The sequence below is a fragment of the Carettochelys insculpta genome, chromosome 4 (genome assembly GCF_033958435.1).
Source record: "Carettochelys insculpta isolate YL-2023 chromosome 4, ASM3395843v1, whole genome shotgun sequence".
Lineage (NCBI taxonomy): Eukaryota > Metazoa > Chordata > Testudines > Carettochelyidae > Carettochelys > Carettochelys insculpta.
In genome coordinates, this window is record NC_134140.1 from 22,809,687 (window position 1) to 22,830,490 (window position 20,804).

The 20,804-nt window shown below is 42.9% G+C and overlaps 1 protein-coding gene across 3 annotated transcripts in view; it reads left to right on the forward strand.

Annotated features, from left to right (window-relative positions):
• Positions 1-20,804, forward strand: part of AFAP1 (actin filament associated protein 1) — a 196,308-nt gene that overhangs the window by 66,377 nt on the left and 109,127 nt on the right. For all 3 annotated transcript variants that reach the window (XM_074992439.1, XM_074992437.1, XM_074992438.1), the window contains 2 exons: positions 1,391-1,519; positions 8,316-8,413. In XM_074992439.1, the coding sequence (XP_074848540.1) occupies positions 1,391-1,519; positions 8,316-8,413 (227 nt within the window). The remainder of the gene's footprint in view (positions 1-1,390; positions 1,520-8,315; positions 8,414-20,804) is intronic.

Here is a 20,804-nt window from a genome sequence, read left to right on the forward strand (position 1 = left end):
AAGAAGTGGGAGCAGGCAGTATGCATGGAAGACTAGGGAGAGAGTGGAAATGGGACACGTGCTTGCTGGCAGCAAGCAATGGGGAACACTGGGCCTTCCTGGCTGAAGGAAAGGAATTGGAGCAGATAGCGGGGAAAGAGACATTGTTTGCTAACTCCTCTGACACGCAATCAGTGGTGTAATTTCTTTTAAAACGTTTGAGTAGAATGTTGCTGTGACATACTACTTCATATTCTTGTGTTAGATATTATCGACAATGTGAATCAAATTATAGTTTATGACATGGGTGATTTTAATTTCAATCCTACTAAAATAATATCCATGAGAAGTAATCAGTTTTCACTCAGTTTCTTTTGTTATCAATTGTAAAATACATTTTATAACCACCATAAAAATATAGAGAGCCCTTCCAAAAGGTCTGATAACTGAGGGATGCTGGGAAGGAGGGCTGAGTAACTGAAGCCTGAGAACAGGAAAACCTTCTCCCTGCAAGTTTTGCCCTCCAGTTAGACGTATTTGGTTTCTTTACCCAGTTTGTGTTTTAATGATCATTTTATGAAGAAAGAAACCTCTGCAGTAACGGTCTTTTCCAGTTTTTGTAGGCTGAAAGGGCTACGAGAGAGAAGGGCAGGTCTAGTCATTAGGAACTAGCTTGGAACTTCAGATACCTGGGTTCTATTCCATGCTGTGCCATAGACCTTAGCTTCTCTGTGTCTCAGTTTCCCATTTGGAAATGAGAAAGGGTAGTACTTCCTGACATTGCTGGGTGTTACACAAATAAATGATTTAGAGACGTGTGGATCTGCAGAGATGGGAGTAGCTAATAAGATAGAACAACATAAGTCATTATCCAACACAAAATAAATATAAAACCAGACCAGGCAGAAAATAAAGGAAAGCTCAGTAAGCATTATTGTAGTTAAAAAATAGACTGGCTAAAACAGTGTAGAGATACAGTACAGAGAGCCGAGGGGCTTTGCCCATGAAAGCTTATGCTCCAAAATACCTGTTAGTCTGTAAGATGCCACAGGACTTCTTGTTGTCTGTCAATGTAGCTGCCGTCGCTTGTGAAGGCAGTGCTCCTACACTGATGAAAATGCCCTTGCCTAACCTGAGAGCCCACGTAGACACTTCAGTTATGTTGGCATAGCTGTGATGACATAGAAGGGCTAGTAAAATTGAGTAATCTGGTTGTGGCTTTAATGTAAGTGTGCATGTGTGGGTTTCTAGGGAAGACGGGCGGGGGAGAATACAGCTTTAAAAAATAGATGCAAATTAGTTGTAAGAGAATTCACTGATCTGTGTAAATCAAGTTTGCATGTTTAGAAAAGTTAATTTTTTTTGTTTTGTTTTCGTTTTTGGTTTTTTTTTTTTTCTGTTTTTTTTCCAGCCATGGAAGAACTAATCGTTGAATTGCGTCTGTTTCTTGAACTTTTGGACCATGAATATCTAACGTCCACTGTCAGGGAGAAAAAAGCAGTGATAACTAATATTCTCCTGAGGATACAGTCATCAAAAGGTCAGTGTCAGAAATGTATTTGGTTCCTTGCAGAATGGGAAGTATTAGTTTATGCTATTTTTTTCCCCTCTTTCTGCCGAAGCTAAATTGAAACAAAGCAAAAAAGATGTACAAACAGATGAAAATACAAGTGAGCTTGCTTAGTGTTTTCCTTTGTTACATTTTACTGTTAAATGTAAACAAAATCCTGGAACTAAGCTATTAGACTTGCCTTCCACCATATGAAAGTTTGCGTAATCTAGTTGCAAAGTAATTTATTGTCCTGTAGATAATCTGCCAACCCACCCATGTTCTGATCTGAGAATTAAGGAGTTATTCATATAGATCGTAGAGGCACTTGTAACTGGTAGCATCAGTTGAAAACTAGTGTTATGTTATGGAGTATTTGGTGGTAGTTCTGTAGCTCACCGTTATGATACTAATTCTGTTTTCTTATCAAATCCCTTCCTCTGTAACATCCTCAAAAAGAAACCAATCTGATAGAGATGACAGGCTACACCTACACAGAAAGAAAAATGTCTTCAGCACCAAGTTTTGGCATTTGTGTCAGTATGCAGTCTATCCTGGGCTCTGCAACCCTCAGTGTTCACCGGGTTTCAACACCTGGGCCTGCATATCTACTGCCCCATTTACTGTCAGATACTACTCTTTCCCCAGGGAATTTTTAACACATTTTTTTCGTGTGTTTGGTGTGGAGAAGGAGCAGGAGGAGAGAGAAGAGTTTTTAGTCAGTGCTCTACAATAATTTCTCATTTTAAATTCACCCTATTCTTTTCAAAATACTCTATGGCTATGTCTACACTACAGTGCTCTATCGACAGAAGGTGCCGTTGGAAGATACCTTACGACAAAACTTCTATCAACAGATTGAGGCCACAAACGAAAGCGGATCATTCTGTCATTTTTAGTGTGACCACTACCCAGGTTTTGTCAAGAAAACATCTTTTTAAAATTTAAAGAGACCATTTATCACAGAGCAAAAAAAGTAAGGAATCCTTTTCCCCTGTAAAGAAACCTACATAGGTTAGTTCTGGCACAATATAGCTAAAAATACCTCTGTAAACACATTTGTAAGCTTTCAAAACATGTCATTCAACTATTGTCCCAATCCTTATAATGGCAATTGGAATAGAAGAAAGTAAAGCAACTGATGAAAAAGAGATAACAGGCACATTTTAAGTTGTACAAAAATCCTTTTCCACCTCCGGGAACTCTTACAGCATCCAGTTTTGGGGAACATTAGCAATCTGCATGATAGTTTTATAATTTTTTAAAAAACCGAACTGGAAGTGAGGTACCAGCACCTGAAATTAGGAGTGCTATAAAGGACTTTCTAAATGGTGGATGTCTAGGGCTGAACGCTGTCAGCACCAGGTCTGTAAATCTTTACAGGGGCTTCTGGGGTGCCTTGAATACTTCAAATGTGAAGTCACTCTCTTTTAGAAAGAAAATAGCTTAATTCTTATCTGGAAGCCAGTATCACCATATCCATGAAAAAAGATAAAAATCCAGAAGACTGTCAATTATGCTGGTCAGTATAACTAACCACTGTGGACAATTAACTCTTATCAAAAAGCTTAGGCAACCAGCTATCTGGCTTCATTCCAGAAGCTGCAATTTATAATATTTAATGAACATGAAATATTATGAATCATATCAAAGAAATGAATAAAAATAGCCTTTTAGCATTAGATGCAGGAAAGTTGCTGACCAAGGATTTCTTGGACTATCTTTTTGTATTACTGGAGAACAACAGTTTTTAAATCAATTTATAACCACTGTCTCAGACTAATCTGTGGTTCTCCATGTAAATTCCTTTATTTGAATGGTTTCTGAAAGGCTCTACCTTTAAAGAGTGGCACAAGTCCAGTGTCTTTTCTCATTTCCTCTGGTTTGCACTCATCCTTGAACTGTTTGCAATAGGTCTCCATTTCACCAGAGATTCAGGAAATTATGATAAAGAACTTAAATTTGCCCTTTATAAGTGACTTTGCTTTGTCTCTGCAAAATACAAACCTCCATCTGGTGCCTCAAAGAAGACTTCAAGCTTGTCTAGAGTGACCCAAAGTTCAGACTTCTGGTCGTGAGAATAGCAGTGCTCATCAGAGTGCTACTCTAACTTCTGTATGTGGATGTGGTGGCTGTAAAATGAAAGTTCATTAAACCATAGTCCCCTTAAATCAGTAAAATACACATCTTGTCATAGGAACCACTGTACAAATAAAGGAAAAAAGCATTGAATATCTTTCTTACTGACTTGCTGGTGATGTATTTTACCTTCAAGATGCAAAGAAGCAGTATTTTTAAAAGAAGGAAAATCAAAGACTAAACTAATAGTGGATTTTTTCCCTGCTACTGCATGTTGAATGTTTTTGAATAAATTTTACCTACAATTAGAAGTTGAACCTCTCTAATCCAGAACTCTCTTGTCTGGCATGATTTTAGTTAGCCAGACAACCACTTATCCTTTGTGATTGAGTTTCTCTTGGTCCCATAAAGTTTGTTTACAGTCACCAGCCTCAGTATTCTGTGGTGTATTTGGCTCTAACTTATCCTCTAAATACCTAAGAGCCCAATAAACAGTGAAAGTGTTGGTAATATGCTAGACAATATTGACCTCCCATGGTCCGGCAAATTGTCTCATTCGGCACCCTGTCAGGTCCGGTGGGTGCCGGCCAAGAGAAATTCAGCCTGGGTTAGGATTCCTGTATACACTTTACAAGTTAAAAGTATCTAGTTGCTATTACTATAAGAGGAACTCTAAAATTTGGAGAAACCATAAGGCTACATCTACATGAAAGGTTTTTTCGGCCAAACTGGTCTTGTGTTGGAAAATCCTGTGGAGTGTCTGCACAGAAAATGTGCTTTGTCAACACTCTGTCAATAAAACTCAGCACATCCGCCGGCAGCGTTCTGTGTTCAGGTGTAATTCCTTTCTCGACAGTTTTCTGTCAACAGAAGGGCCATGTACATGCTCTGGAGCCCTTTTGTCAACAGACAGGTGTTCCGGTTCATGGTCCCTGTTTACAGAGCTTTCGGTAAGCCATTCTATCGAGTGAGGGCCAGGCAGTTTGGCTGATCTCTGTCGACAGAGCGGATTGGTCTTTCAGTCTGCTTTTATGTGTAGACGCAATCTATCAACAGAAGTTTTGACGGAAGATCCCTTCTGGCAGTCACTTCTGTCGACGGATGCTTCTCATGTAGATGTAGCCTCTGATGATAGGCAATTAACTGCATAAGGCCATATTTCTACTGTACCAATTGTTCACTACAAAACACTCCCAGGTGCACACACTAGACTTAGAGATCCTAAAATTCATGTTGAGATAGTCAGTGATGAGAAAACATCTGAATGCATAGTGCTAATGATTAAGGAAGCATCAAGACTGAGCTGAAACAGCTCTGATGTCTTGGGTATTTCAAGTTTACCTACATCCAGCTTTTTTTGTCACACAGCTGAATGATGACATTTTGGTGGACAAACGGTTCAAGGAGACAACACTGTGTACCACGTAGTGGTCAGACCAGGAGATAGTGTCACACATTGCTTGAGTCAACTTGACATCAGACATCTCTTTGTTTGTGATGAAGTAGTCAAGCATATGCCAATGCTTAGACCAAAGGTGCATCCAAGTTGCTTTGTATTTGTTAGCCTGTTGGAAGAATGTGCTTGCAATAGCAAGCTCATGCTGAGCGCAAGTTTGAAGAAGAGTGCCTTTTGAGCCATCACTTCCAATAGCATAATGTTCAAAAGCGCCTTTGGCAATGTGGTGTAGTCCTGGCAACTCTTTCATTAAAATCGCTAGGTATATCTAGCTTGGATTTAGAAGGTGCTGAAGAGATCACTGAATTCAGGCTAGCATAGAAAGCAACATAAACAAAGATCAAAACTGTGCAAGGAGATGGAAGTACACCTGTCCCTCATTTAAAGAGTACTTTACTTATGAGTGATTGCTAAAATGGGGACACGTATACCGACCTATGCTCACTAAATCAGTGAACTTCCCCCACTTCTATGAGCAAGCCGTGGAGTCCCTGGCTGGGGAGCAAGGAGACCTGCACCCCCCAGCAACCCCAAACTGCCCCCAGCCTTAGAACCCTCCTGCAGCCCAAAACTTCCCCCAGTCTTTGACCCCCCAACATACACATCCCTAAACTGCCCCCCAGCCTTAGCTTCCCCACCACCACCCGCACATAGCCCTACAGGGCCCCAGCCTTAGACACTCCTTCTCCTTCCGCAGTTTCTTCAGTGGGGCTGCTAGGCTGGGTGGCTCCCGGAGCCCTCCTGTTACCAGCAGGTAACAGTAGTTAAAACCAGTTAACTCAAGCATTAAGCTTTCGGCATCTAAGCATAAGGTAATTGCTATTTCTAGTGATAGATATCTGCCTGAGGCAGCAGTGCTAAGAAACTGCAAATGGCTTCTTTAACAGCCACATGCAGCTTGAAACTGCCCAGCTGGCAACCCTTAACCAATTTAATGGTGGCCCATGTTTGGGTCCCCACCCATAAGTTGGGAATCCCTGCTCTACATACATACACTACATCTTATTTCTGGTGCCAAACTATTCAAATACATCAGAAAAGTACCTAAACTCAACTGGTTTATCTCAAGTTACAAGCACTTAGAACAAATCGTAGATTTTTACATGTATTTTAATGGGAATTTATGTCACTCATGCGTTTTCGTCTATGAGCAGAAATTTGGGAACCAATTGTTCTCATATAGAGAGGGATGAGTGTATTTAATGTTATACAACATAATAGACATAGAGACATGCTTTACTCTTCAGTGGCATACGATTCCATGAAGTTTGAACAAATTAATAATATTTAATATCATAAAACTAAATTCTAGATAACAAACTTCCCTTCTGTTGATCTGACCTCATGATGAACCTGAATGCCAGATACTAATATTTTCAACACATTGATTCAATTGAACTTGTTATGCACGTATAGGTGTGTGTGTGTGAGAGAAAGGAAGTTTACATAATCACTCTTTGGTAATTATCCAGGCTGCTTTTTTCAGTCAGGGAAGGGTAGTTAGGACTTATTTCTTATGTATCACGTTGGCCCAGTTGGTATAAAGCTTTATGCCCACCAATGAACAGCACAACAATAGAAAATGTTCTGCACTTTTAAGACATAGCCAGAAAATTGGTCCTATGGAGCTGATTCCTGGACTCTATAATACGGATTAATTTGCTGGTTCAGCTAATAATATGGAGTTTATGGAATGGAGCATCTATACTCAAAATGTTTGATTGTAATGGCACTTTGAGAAACAACATGGACAATATACTACCGCCATGTTTGGAAACTTGATCAGTTCCATATGTGCTGTCTGAGGAAGATTGCCCATGTTAACTGATGTGACAAAACTCCTAACACAGGTGTTCTTAAGCTGTGTGGTGTCATGGGCATGGAAGCAATGCTCATGAATAGACACTTTCTCTGGACTGGTCATGTTTTGAGGATGGATGAATGATACATGGATACCAAGGATGGTCTCCTATGGCCATCTTGCTCATGAAAAACGCTCTATCTGTGATCAGTATAAGTTCTATAAAGACATTTTAAAGGCCAACATGAAGTCATGTAGCATATCGCCCAGTGATCTGGAAACTCTAGTTCAGGACAGATTGTCCTGGTGGGAGACCACTGTACAGGCTCTTAATTGCTTTGAGAGTCAGCGTATCCAGGCACTCCAGGAAAAGTGTAGGGTCCGGGAAGAACATGCAACGCCTGCAGATGTCGGCTTTTTATGTGACATCTGTAATCGGCTCTGCCGATCAAGGGTTGACATAGTCTCTCACCAATGGTGTCCTAGAAGATGAAATCCATTGGTAGACTGTTCAGTCAAAAAAAAAAAAAGTTGCATACAGTGAAAGAATACATAAACATATAATACAGTTTAACCAAACCGAACAATCATGCTATTTCTGGTCATTTAAAATATCATTTTACTCCACTTACACAACACTACGAGAGAATTTATGAAGCTGTGGCCAAGACTATACTGATGTTAAATTTTTCGCTATGCTATTGTATATACCCAAAAACGTTCCCATTATTGGACAAAATAATCAGCAAAATTAAGTGTAAAAGGAATGATGCAAGGATTATGTGTAAACTGGAAGTGGTGGCATCCTCTAACCATTCATTTCCAATTTTTTTTAATGATTGGGGTTTTTAAGGCTATCAAACATTGTTAAAACATGTAATTCATCAGAGGGGATTAATAGGATTTTATTGGGACAATTGAAACCATAACTGTCTTGTACTTAGTTGTTAAGGGAATCTTTCATCAGAAGGTGCATTGTAGCACCATCAGACACTGACTTCAATGATGTGACATGAAGATTAATTTTAACTGGTGCTTAATTTGAGGCAGGTCTTAGCTCTGGCACCTTTGGGATTACTATGTCAGTTATGAAAGTTACAAAAAATTGCCTGAGCCCCAATACCTTTTTTAGCCCTATGGCAATGTGAGAGGTCAGTTGCAGGCAATGAAAGGCAAGGATGACGCAGGAAGTGCAGGACCCATCTGGCTTCACATTCTGAAAGTTTGTGTTTGGTTTCTGCCCTCTGCCATTTAGAAAGGTGGTGAACACAATCTCTGTTCCGCGTTGATAGGCTTTTTATGCTAAAAGCAAATGTGCAGGTAAAATGTTTCAGAAGTTCTTTGAAATGTAGAACTAACAGATTGTATGAAAATGATGAGAGTGGAAGAGTGGATGTAGCATGGAACACATTGGTTTACTCTCTAATATGTCATCATTTTTTTCCTGGCAGGTTTTGAAATAAAAGAACATGTACAGAAACAAGAAGTTTCCAATAGTTTGCCTGCCCCACCTCAGATGCCTCTACCAGAGATACCTCAGCAATGGCTGGTAAGTGTTAATTTAATTATACATTCATCCCTTAGAAAATATTTCATTACTATTGTTTTGATAATCATTAACACAAATAATTAAAAGAAAGCTACTCAGATTTTCCTTAGGATTAACAAAATAGAGGCCTAAAAGTTTTAAAATCAGCCTGGCTTGCAGCAGAAGAAAGAACCTTAATGCTGGTCAATATATTTCACTTCCTAGAGAAGAAAATTCCCTGAAAGGGTAAAATTTTAGGTTTCTGGTGATGTTTATAGAAATTACAACAGCTTAACTGAGATCTGCCCTGAAAGTCATCCATCTGGATGCAGCTGTTTTGCTGAAAAGTGGACTAATTACAAACAAGTTTTAGTCATTGTTTATTATTGACTTGACAATAGCTTAGAAGAAAATAAAGTAAGTTCCTCTCAATGCATCTTCATAGAAGTGTTTTGGATTTTTTAACCACAACTTTAGGCCTAATAATAATAAATAATAATAATAGAGAATTAATTATCAAAAATCTATTCCAGTTCTAGCTTATTGCTGATCAATTTCCTAAAGACTGAGGTAGCAAGGTATTAGATCAGTGTTTCCCAATTTTATTTAACCATAAAACCCTTTTAAACTTGAAATAATGTTGTGGCACCCCAGTAACAGTCTAGTATGTGGAGCTGAAAAAGTAGACCACAAATAAGAAGGGGTAGTAATAAACAAATGGTAAACAAGGTCATAAGCTCAACATTTAGTTTAATTGCACATATTTAAAAACAAAAATCACATTTAATGTGTACCAAAAATAAAGATCAAAAACAAATATGCATTATACTGGTAGTTTTCAATGCAAAGAGTTTTTTTTTCCATCCACCCAAAGAGGCCACCAGCCTAACTGTGCGTGAACAAACTCCTCCCGAGTTGGCTCCTCCTGTTAACTCTCCCAGCATGACACACAGACCTACCTTAGCCACTGCTGCTCCTCCAACTCTAATCCCGAGGGCCTGAATTCAGTGGCTGCCCTACAGCAATGCAAGAGGCCAGTCACAGCCAGTGAAAGGCAAGGACAACACAGGAACTACAGGACTCATCTGACTCCCCTTCTGGATAGCCATTGGCTCCCCTTGCTCCACCCCCAGTGCGTGAGCTCCAGCTTCTTTGCAAGTGGGGCACTCTCACAACCCTGGGTTTAGCAGGCCAATGCTCAAACCAATGAGCTATTCTGGCTCCCTGCCCTGCTGCCACCAAAATAATGGCGCTTAATTCAATGACTGGTTCCCTCCAACCATCTTGCTGGCTGTTAAACCAATTAAATTTAGTCCTACCATTTCAGTGGTGGTAGAGCAGGGAACTGCAGAGGACTTAGCGGCAGCAGCGTCCAGAGCTGCAAATGACTCCTTAAAGAACTGCTTGTAGCTCCAGAGCTGCAGGTTGCCAGCCCCTATCATAGTCAATTATATTTGGCATGGTTAAATTTTTAAACGCAAGAAATCACGCACTTACACAATATTTGTGTTCAGTCACCCACGTGATCCACACTCCATGAGAGTGAGTACGGGGATTTACAGTGGTATATAACAGGCAATGATCACACCATCGACTGACTGCGTGCAGTGCTGAGTAGTGACATTATTGTCCCCCCTCTTTGGGTAAGTTAGAATTACACAGGGACAGTTATCGTGGCAAACACAAATGAAAATTGTTTTTAATAAAACTCATAAATGCTAAAATTATAATTTTTTAAATAACAAAATGTTATTGTAATGGAATTTTCTTGTGGAATGTTTTTTTTTTCACTTTGCGGAACCCTGGGATTCCATGGAACACCATTTGGGAAACAGTGTATTAGATGAATCCCTGCTAAGGGTATATACTTTATGAAAGTAGCTATGTTTAGCTTGCAATACAGAATTCAGTGTTTTCAAAGTGTGTGAGAGAGACTAGATGACGTTAACATGTTTTAATGTCTTTTTAAGTTATATGACTGACGTTTTTGTTTTACGTGGTTTTATAAGGCAGTTATATCCAAGGATGTACTGCATCAGACCAGTATCGGAGAGGTAGCCGTGTTAGTCTGTATCTTCGGGAACAAGAAGTCCTGTGGCTTAGTCTATAAAGTGCCACAGGGCTTCTTGTTGCATCAGACCAATGAGCCACCTTCTCCATTATTGGTGGTGAGATGCCAGACAATATCAAATGCTTCAGCAGTAGGTGCGAGAATCTCGATAATGGACAATATTGGAATAACTGATCATAGGTGTAGTTTCTTTCTAATACCTGTCAGTGTTTTGGCTTATGTCTTGAAACAGAATTTTAAAAAATACTATCTAAGATAGCTGTGGTTCTTCTTCGAGTGGTCCCCGTGGGTGCTCCACAGTAGGTGTCGGGCTTGCCCCAGCACCGCAGATCAGAGATTTTCAAGCCATATCTCATCGGCTGCACACCAGTCCTTCACGTGCTTTCAGTCACGTGCACAATCCGGTCCACCCCAGTTTCTCTCAACTGCCAGCGGCTGCAGACGGACTTTGCTTCGGCTTCAACGCCTAAGAAAGATAAAAACGTTATTCGTTACTGTTGCTAGTTCCCTTTTGTTAAAAACTATTCTCTTACAAACTGTTCTTAAAAATTGTTCCTGTATATAGTTTTAGTCCCCCCCGCAAAAAAAAAAGGAGAAAGGAAGAGAGGAGGAGTGGAGAGAGGGAAGAACAGCTGCTTTTGCAGCCTGCTTATCTCTACAATAGACTGTTGTTGAATCTTATCTGTTGTTTAGTAGCTGGTAAGTACCGTCATTAAAGTTACACGTTGCTAAGTACTTCTAACAAGAAAATGTCTCCAGCGGGATTCAAAAAATGCGAGTCATGCCATGAAACTATGCCTGCTTCCAATGGCCATAACAAATGTATTCGTTGTCTGGGAGAAACCCATGTCCCACAGAAATGTCTTCACTGCTCTAAACTGATGGCTAGAGCAAGGAAGGACAGGGAAATGGATTAAAAATGATTTTATTTGACAAGGCTCTTCAGCCTGAGCCATCTGAGATACTCCAGGTGGAAGGGCCCGTGGGGCCACGCAAGCAGAAGGCAACCTCCTTGGCTCATAAGAGGAAGAAAATATCCCCTACTCCATCCTTGCCGGTGCTTCCTACGAGCAGGACAAGTGAGGCACAGAACCGGGAAGTGCTCGCTAAGGGCAGTGCAAAAACCGGAGAACATAAGACAGTGCCTGGGGTTCAGGCTGTTAGAGGTGGCACCGAAGATCCCACAGGTGCCTAAATGCCAGGAACCAGAGACTGCAGCACCGAGACTCCTAGCACCAAGAGCATCAGAACTGGGCATGCCGGCATGGGGTCTAACAGTGCTAGAGACTGCTGTGCATGCGGAACCACAGGCAGAGGCACCGGGCGTGGCACCGCCAGCACTGATACCCGCACTGAGATCTCAGGCACTGGGCATAACACCTGCATCGGCACCGACTAGGCAGCGTCACGAACCAGGAAAGGCAAGGTCTAAGACTCGGCACCGAAGTCCATCGCCGGATCTTCTCATCGTGCGCCTCTCTCCCAGTTCTTCTCCTGAAATGTGCATGCTGAAATGGCCGTTAACACCACTGTCACCCTTTCTGAGACCACCATCTCCACTTCTATGGCCACCTGCTCCTTGGCTTAGGCATCCTTCACCTGTTGCCTCACGTGAGTTGCATAGATATCCCTACAGAGCCTCTCCACCTATGTCCACATCATCCAGGAGATCACACTCCTCTCATCATTACAGATACAGACAACACTCACATTCTAGATCCTCATCACTAGGTCCATGTCCTTGCTATTATAGTCGTCCATATCACCACGAAGACTATGAACACCACAGCTACTCAAGGTCAAGGGATAGATCCCCACACCAGTGTTCATCATACAGACAGTTTTCACCCCCTCCTACAAAAGGGGGACAAGTCTCCCCACAGAGGGTGGGTCCAGAGTCATTTGTCAACCTTCCCCTGGAATCTTTAGGGGAATGGGCACAGGAAGGGTCTGAGGAACAGACAGAAGCATATCAGACTGATGCCTCTTCATCTTCCCCAAACGAGGCGGTTGTCCCAGGAGATATATCTCCCCCAGACAAGTTTAAACAATTTCAGGAACTCTTCAAAAGGGGTGCACAGTCCCAGGACATACAGATGGCGGAGGTACAGGAGAAGTAGCATAAGCTCCTTAAGAATCTGAGACCTCCTACGTCGTCAAAGATTGCCATCCCTCTAGATGAGGCCATCATGGAGGCTGCCACAAACATCTGGCAGACCCCAGCTTCTATCCCGCGTACCAATAAAAGGGTGGACAACAAGTACTTTGTCCCATTGAGGGGAATGGAGTTTTTGTTTAACCACCCCAAACCAAATTCCTTTGTGGTGGAGTCATCTAAACAGAGATCAAAGACACCACAATACAAATCCACGGGGTCTGACAAGGATGCAAAGAAACTGGACTTATTCAGGAGGAAGCTATATTCATCCTCCACTCTGCTGTTACGCATGGCCAACTATGCTGCACATCTATCCAACCATAATGTTGACAACTATACAAGATTTACTTCACTCATGGACTTTCTTTTGGATGACAAGAAGCCTGTTTTGAAAGCAATAGTTCAGGAAGGGTATGCGGCTTCGTGTACAGGCGTCCAAATTGCATTAGACGTGGTGGACACAGCAACACGCTTTACAGCTACCGCAGTGGTGATGTGGTAAGTGTCGTGGCTCCAGACATCCGGTATCCCTAAAGATCTACAAACGAAGGTCAAAGACCTTTCCTTTGCCAGGGTGAAGCTGTTTGCTGAATCCACTGCCTCGGTCCTCCACTCCAGCAAGGACTCAAGAACTACGCTCAGAACGCTGGGAACATACACCCCTCCTTACAGGAGGAAGAGATTCTATTCGTACCAGCGACATTATATCTGTCAGTCTCAGCGCCTGCAATACCAGTGAGGCTATGATCAAGGACGCCACCACCACCACCAACAAAGGCCACTTAGGTGATGTTTCCAGCAAGGCCGTACCTCCGTATCACAGACAGCCAGGCAGCAAATTTGACTGCTATGTCAAGGACTGCGACATCACAACCATCATTCAGTGCCAGTGACAACATATGTTCCACCATCACCTCAGACCATTCTACCGTCAGTGGAAAAGCGTCACTGCGGACAAATGGGTACTGGCAATTATTGCTGTGGGGTATGCCATCCCATTCCGCTCCATGCCTCCACCAAAACCCCCTACCCAGTCCCTCTTCAGGGACCCCTCTCACGAGATGCTGTTGAAACAAGAGGTGAACCACCTCATATCTATTGGAGCGGTAGAGAGAGTCCCAGACGAGTTTCAGGGGGAGGGTTTTTACTCCCGATACTTCCTCACAGAAAACAAAACAGGAGGCTGGAGACTTAGGGGCTCTCAATCATTATCTCTGCAAGCAGCGTTTCAAGATGACCACAATTGCTTCCATAGTCACAGCAGTAGACGATGGAGACTGGTTCGCAGCCCTCGACTTGCAAGACGTGTATTTTCACATAACCATCCACCCTGCACACAGGTGCTTCCTCCGCTTCACCATGGGTACGGAACATTTCCAGTACAGAGTCTTGCCCTTCAGCCTTTCTTCAGAGCCTAGGGTTCTTACAAAGATACTGTCTGTAGCGTCAGCTTACCTGCATCGGTAGGACATATTCATTTTCCCATATCTGGATGATTGTCTCTTGAAGGGTGCCTCGTGGGCAGATGTGTTACACATGATAGACATTACTATGAAGACATTCCTCTCGCTGGGCCTAGTCTCAACTTCCAAAAATCGACAACGGAGACCACACAGGACATAGAATTCGTAGGAGCACGTCTAGACTCCATCACAGCAAGGGTGTATCTGCCCACTGCACGTTTTTATGCAATCCAGTCTCTGTTACAGGTGCTGATGTATAGCCCCACAATACGAGTATTAACTTGCTAGCAGCTCCTGGGGCACATGGCTGCCACCACATTTGTGGTGTAGAATGCTAGATTGCATCTTTGCTGCCTCCAGCACTGGTTGGCAACTGTATGTGCCAATGATACATGCCACTCACAAAAAGGTATCGCCCCCAGCAGAGATGCGAAAGTCTCTGACATGGTGGATGGACCCCAAGAATTTGCTATCGGGGTGCCCATTCACCAACCGCAAATCACGGTTTTCCTCACGACAGATGCTTCCCACATAGGCTGGGGGGACACACATGGGAAGCAGATCAGCACAAAGGCGATGGTCCACTACAGAGATGGCAATGCACATAAACATACTGGAGCTACGAGCGGTGTTCAATGCATGCAAGCACTTCCGCTAATACCTGCGACACAAGGTAGTTGGGGTCAGTACCGACAACATTTCCACAATGTATTACATCAACCATCAGGGCAGGGCCAGATCCCGCACATTGTGCACAGAGGCAGTCTTCCTGTGGAATTGATGCATTGCAAACAATATAACCTTAAAAGCCTCATGCTTACCAGGTGTCAGCAATGCAAGTGCAGGCCAGTTGAGCAGGCACTTCGCTGTTACACACGAATGGGAGATCTGCTCCAATCTGCTCCTCAGTATATTCAACACATGGGGTTCCCTCAGATTGACTTGTTTGCCACCTACATCAACAAGAAATGCCCTCAGTACTGCTCCAGAGTGGGCATCAGCCCAGGCTCATTATGGGACGCCTGCGGGCTCTCATGGAAGGGCCCCTTGCTGTATGGATTCCCTCCTACAGTACTTATCCACAAGGTCCTGGAGAAGGCAAGGAGGGAGATGGCATGCTTGATACTTATAACCCCACCATGAGACTGCCAGCAGTGGTTTCCTCTGCTGCAACACATGTCGTGCTGCCCACTGCCCCCCCTCCCAATAGTACCGGACCTCCTCACGTAGAACTGGGGGATCGTGAGACACCCTCAGCCTCAAACACTTTGCCTCAAGGCATGGCTAATCGCTGGCTCAGAGCCCTAGAAGGAGTATGTTCAGAAGGAGTGAAAGAGGTCTTGGAATGCAGTCAATGGGCCTCTGCCAGGAAAGCTTACGTATACAAGTGGAAGCACTTTACGTCCTGGTGTTTGTCCAAACAGTTGACCCCCCAGAGGTCCCGGTTCCAACAATTTTGGATTACCTACTGGACGTAAAACAAGGGGGACTCTCTTTATCATCACTAAAGGTCCACCTTGCAGCTATATTGGCATTCCACCACACAGTGGATGGGTCAACTATCTTTGCCCATCCCATTACGACGTGGTTCCTGAAGGGCCTTGTGAACCTATACCTCCCACCCCCCAAGGAAACCATTATCACCTTCATGGAACTTAGATCTGGTCCTTGACATACGGTGTAGACCACCCTTCGAACCTCTAGCCACCGTCTCTCTCCGTCTATTCACCACGAAACGACCTTTCTTCTCGCAATCACATTGGCTCGCAAGGCGAGCAAGCTGGCGGCAGTAATGGAGTTCCACCCTATACAACCTACTCCAAAGAAACAGTGATTCTATGCCTACACCCGGTGTTCCTTCCAAAGATCTCTTCAGAGTTTCATATCAATGAGCCAATAATTCTATCATCCTTCTACCCGAGACCGCACACCTCGAATAGGGAAGTAAGGCTGCATTCACTCAATGTGAGAAGGGTACGGGCCTTCTATATAGACAAAACTAAACCCTTCTGAAAGACAGACAGACTCTTGGTGTCTCTTGCACCTAGATCAAAAGGGGAAGGACTATCTTCACAAAGAATTTCAAATAACATTGTATCCTGCATAAAGATGTGCCATACATTTCTTAAGATGCCTCTGATAGTTCCACCCAGGGCTCACTCCACCAGAGCAATGGCGGCCTCGACAGCCGTCTTTAAAGGAGTCTCCCTAAAGGACATCTGCAGAGCAGCGACATGGTCATCCTATGACACCTTCGCAAGATACTATATGATTCACTGGGTGTTGGAAGAGAATACATGCCTATCAACAGCAGTCCTTTCAAGGGCAAGCTGTACATAATGTGGTGCCCACCTCCATTTTTCTGGTGTCACTGCTGGATAGTCACCTACTGTGGAGCATCCACGGGGACCACTCGAAGAAGAAAGAGAAGTTACTCACTTGTGTAGTAATGATGGTTCTTCGAGATGTGTCCCTGTGGGTGCTCCACTACCCACCCGTTCCGCCTCACTTCGGAGTTCTGCTTTATATTTTTTAGGAGCACCCAGGGTGGTTGGTCGAGGAACTGGTGTGGATCGGATTGTGCATGTGACCAAAAGCGCGCGAAGGACCAGTGCGCATCGGCACATGCGCAATCCGACGACATGCAGCTTGGAAATCTCCGATGTGCAGCGCCGGGGCGAGCCTGACACCAACTGTGGAGCACCCACAGGGACACATCTCGAAGAACCATCATTACTACACAAGTGAGTAACTTCTCTATATTCTCAAACCAGAAATATTTATACTAGTGGTTTCCATATAATTATATGTAATAATTGACAAAATTCAACAAAAATGTGTGCTAACATTCTTTGCAGATACAGGTATATGATTATGATGTAGTAAGTTTAAGTGAATTCATAAATGCACATAAATATGCACTGGAATCTGGAAAGCTAATTCCAGGAGTCATCAGCCTTTCCAAGGCACAGTGCCAAAATCTGACCTTTTGACCTCTATGTACCACATGAGTGCCAGGGATACTTTTGAAAGTCACTAATAGTCCTACATACAACAGGTTCATTAATAAATAAATAAAGATATAGAGTTTTACCATTTGAATGGTGGTTGGTAGCATTAGCTAGCCTTTTGTTAATCCACAGGCTTTGAGCAAGCTCCTGGATGTATGGGGAGGAGGGGTGAAGCTGAGCTCCTACCTCACCTTCCGATGAAAATCTGCTCACATGCCACTCTTGGCATCCGTGCCGGAGGTTGTTGACCCCTGGCCTATTCCATAGTTATAATGTTCGATAATGAAATTGTTTCACACAGGAAGTGCATTACATAAAATCCAGTGCAAACCATTGAAGAGGTACAAGAAATTCACAAAAAATATATGCACATGCCTGCAAATCTTTGAAGATGTAGCCTTCAAGGACTGATTTCATAAAATCAAGCCAATTAATTTTTTTTTAAACCCACGTAGGTGCCATTCAGTAAATTGGCTACAGAAACTTCCATCAAACCGAATTCTTGTGTTGGTTCAAAAGAAATTTGCCTGACTCTCCTCTCCCTTACATGAATGTGTAAATGTAATTAGAATTAAGGAACCATACAGTGATGTGACCGATAAATAGGGCCCAAAAGGTCAACAGTTTCTGCAGCAGTTAAATTGTTTTGACTTTTGAAGTAACAAAAGTATTGCTGGAAGCTACTGTAAGAACTGACTTTGAAATTGAGCCAGCTAGAGCCAGAGAGCCATTGACTGAAAGTATCCTAAACAGAACCTGTCAGGAGAGATCCATTTTGTAAAAGGATACTCATGAGTGCCCAGTGAGCCTTTGGAATCTGAGGCCTTCCATTAAGGACCAAAGAATATTGCAAAAAGATAGTGCTTTGTATGTCTGGTATTTTCTTAACTTAGCCCTTCCACTACTGATCAACCACTGGAGTGCCTCCTCACATACTTGGTGGGCAGAAGCGGGAAAGAGTGGTAATGGGAGGTATCGGCTTCCAGTGCTGTCCCATGAGCCCACAGCATTATGTTTCAAACAGATGAAAATAATTTGATGAAAGAAGATAGAAGATAGAGCTTTGTGAGCTCATTGCACATGGCCAGCACCTTTGTCTGCTTGTTTTCACACACATGCTTTTTCCTGTTATGCTTTTTGTTTGTGTGTGCGCACACAGGCGGGGGTGGGGGGGCACTTTTCTTTATTTCCACCCTGTTAGTATATTAAAGAGGAACTTGAAGATTTCTTCCCCCCATCTGACCTCTCACCTGATAGTTTCACTGAGTTTGGTTCTGCCTGCCTGCCTTGAGTTCTTTCATATGGTAAAAGCTCAGTCACTTATGTTTCCCCCACCTTTCCTCCACTCCCCCCAGAATAATGGTAGCAGGGCCTCCCAGCTCCTCTTCTCAGTCCTGTTGGGTGTTATTGATGCTGACAGATGCTGATGCTCTTTAGTACTTGAGACATAGTTAAGATTTGACCACAGGTCTCTAGAAACACTTTTATACTAATCCACCAAAGGCTTGATCTAGAGCCCACTGAAATGAATAGAAAAATTTCTGTCTATTTCAGTGGGCTTTGGATCTCATCTTTAGACCCCTGAAACAGTTCTGAAGAGTATGGCAAGGCCAAGGCAGAAGTCCAACGTAAAACAAGGACTCTGAAAACCAATGGGGAACTGAGAAGGCACAAGACAGCATCTTGCAGACATCAACGATACAAGAGCTTTCTTCATTGACCTCACAAAAGTGTTCAATTCAATCAGTCATAGCACCCTGTGGCTGCCCAAAACCTAAATTAGCATCTTGAAGCTGCTTCATGGCAACATGACACCCACAGTATTAAGCAACAACAGATCCCAAAGCAACCCCTTTGAGGTCAAAACCGGAGTCAAACAAGGTTGCGTCATTGCCCCATCACTGCTCTGCATCTTCATTGCCGTGACCCTTCATCTCATTGATGGCAAGCTTCCAGATGGTGTGAAGATAATCTGTAGAACAAATTGGAAGTTTTTCAGTCTCGGGGGACTGAAGGGGCTAAAAGCAAGACCTCCCCAACCTCAATCATGGAGCTCCAGTACACGGATGATAACATGGTTGCTGTTCTCTCATAGCCCTTCAGACCATCTTAAATGCCTTAGCCAAAGTGTATGAGACTCTTTGCCTCGCACTGAACATCAAAAAGACCAAGGTGCTCAATGAAATCCTCACTGACAGGACAATCTCATATATCTTCTACTGAAGTCAACAGAGAACTGCTGGAAAATGTGGAGCATTTCCCATACCTTGGAAATCAAGCTAAAGTTGACATTGATGGGAAAATTCAATGTTGTCTGAGCTGTGAAAGCTCTGCTTTCATCCTCTTGAGACAAAGGGCCTTTGACAACTGGGACATCTATGCCAAGACAAAGCTCCTTGTGTACCATGCAGTGGCTGTTCCAATAGTACTGTATGCATGTGAAACCTGGACAATATATGAACGTCATGTGACAGAACTTGAACAATATCATCAATGCTGCCTCAGGAGAATCCTAAATCTCTCTTGGCAGGATAGGCACATGAACACTGGCATCCTGGAAGAGTCAAACATGACCAGCATTGAAGCCATTATCATTCACCGACAACTTCATTGGACTGGTGATGTGGTTTGGATGTCTGATCAGACCCTCCCAAAATGGATTCTGTTTTCCAAGTTGGAGGAAGGATGGAAGAGTGTTGGGGGGCCAGAGGAAATGATATAAAGACATGCTGATGGCACACATGGAGATACTTGAGAACCTTGCCCAAGATGGTCCACTGGCGGAGAGCAGTAATCCATGAGGGGGTGGTGCAATTTGAGGGGTCCCACTGCAGCACAGACAAGGAGAGGCTGAGAAGAAAAGAGCACCAAAACCTGCTCTTTGCCCCTCTAACTGCTACCAACACCTGCCCTGTCTGTGATAAGACTGCAGCTCCAGCAGCAAGCTGACCAGCCATCAACGGAGTCACAAATAGAAAGATGTCATGAAGGTGTCTTTCTTGTTATTGAGTGACTGCCAAGCGAAGACTCAGCTGTTATCACCTTATCACCTAGGGTCCCACAACTTCAGGATTATCAAGCAATTTTAAAAAACAAACAAAACAAAACCAAAAACCCTTTCCAGTGAGGCAATGAAATAATATCCTGTAAGTCCTGCTGTTCAGATATTCCTAAGGAAGGCTAGGATAAATTACCCACAGTATGACAGGGATAGAACACACAGAGCTTCCATGGATTTGATTGTCAGTGATTGCAGAGATAATGCTCTGAACAGTCCAAAAAATAAAAAGCCCATGGTGCACACAACTATTTTGCATTATATCCAAAGTAAAATGAATTTATCTTTTTGTTTTTCTTGGAATGCTGACAGTCTAATAATTATTGAACCATAACAAGTGTCCCACAATGTTCCAGACTCCCTGCAGGCATAAATCAAAGGAATAGGTCAATTCTGTTCCTTCTCCCTCTCTATGTGTGTACATACTTACTCTCTCTGTAGGAACATCTCATATAAACGAGCTTTCTATTTTTTGGAGTCAGTTTTCACAACCACCTTTTATCATACTCTGTCAGGCATACTCACAGACTTTTATTAGAAAATGCCAAGAAGGAGACTGTGACTTTGGAGGAGAAAATTTCATAGTGGAAATCAAAAGGATTTTTTGAAGTGAGATGTTGCAAATTAGATGAATCACTATGTAAATATAAA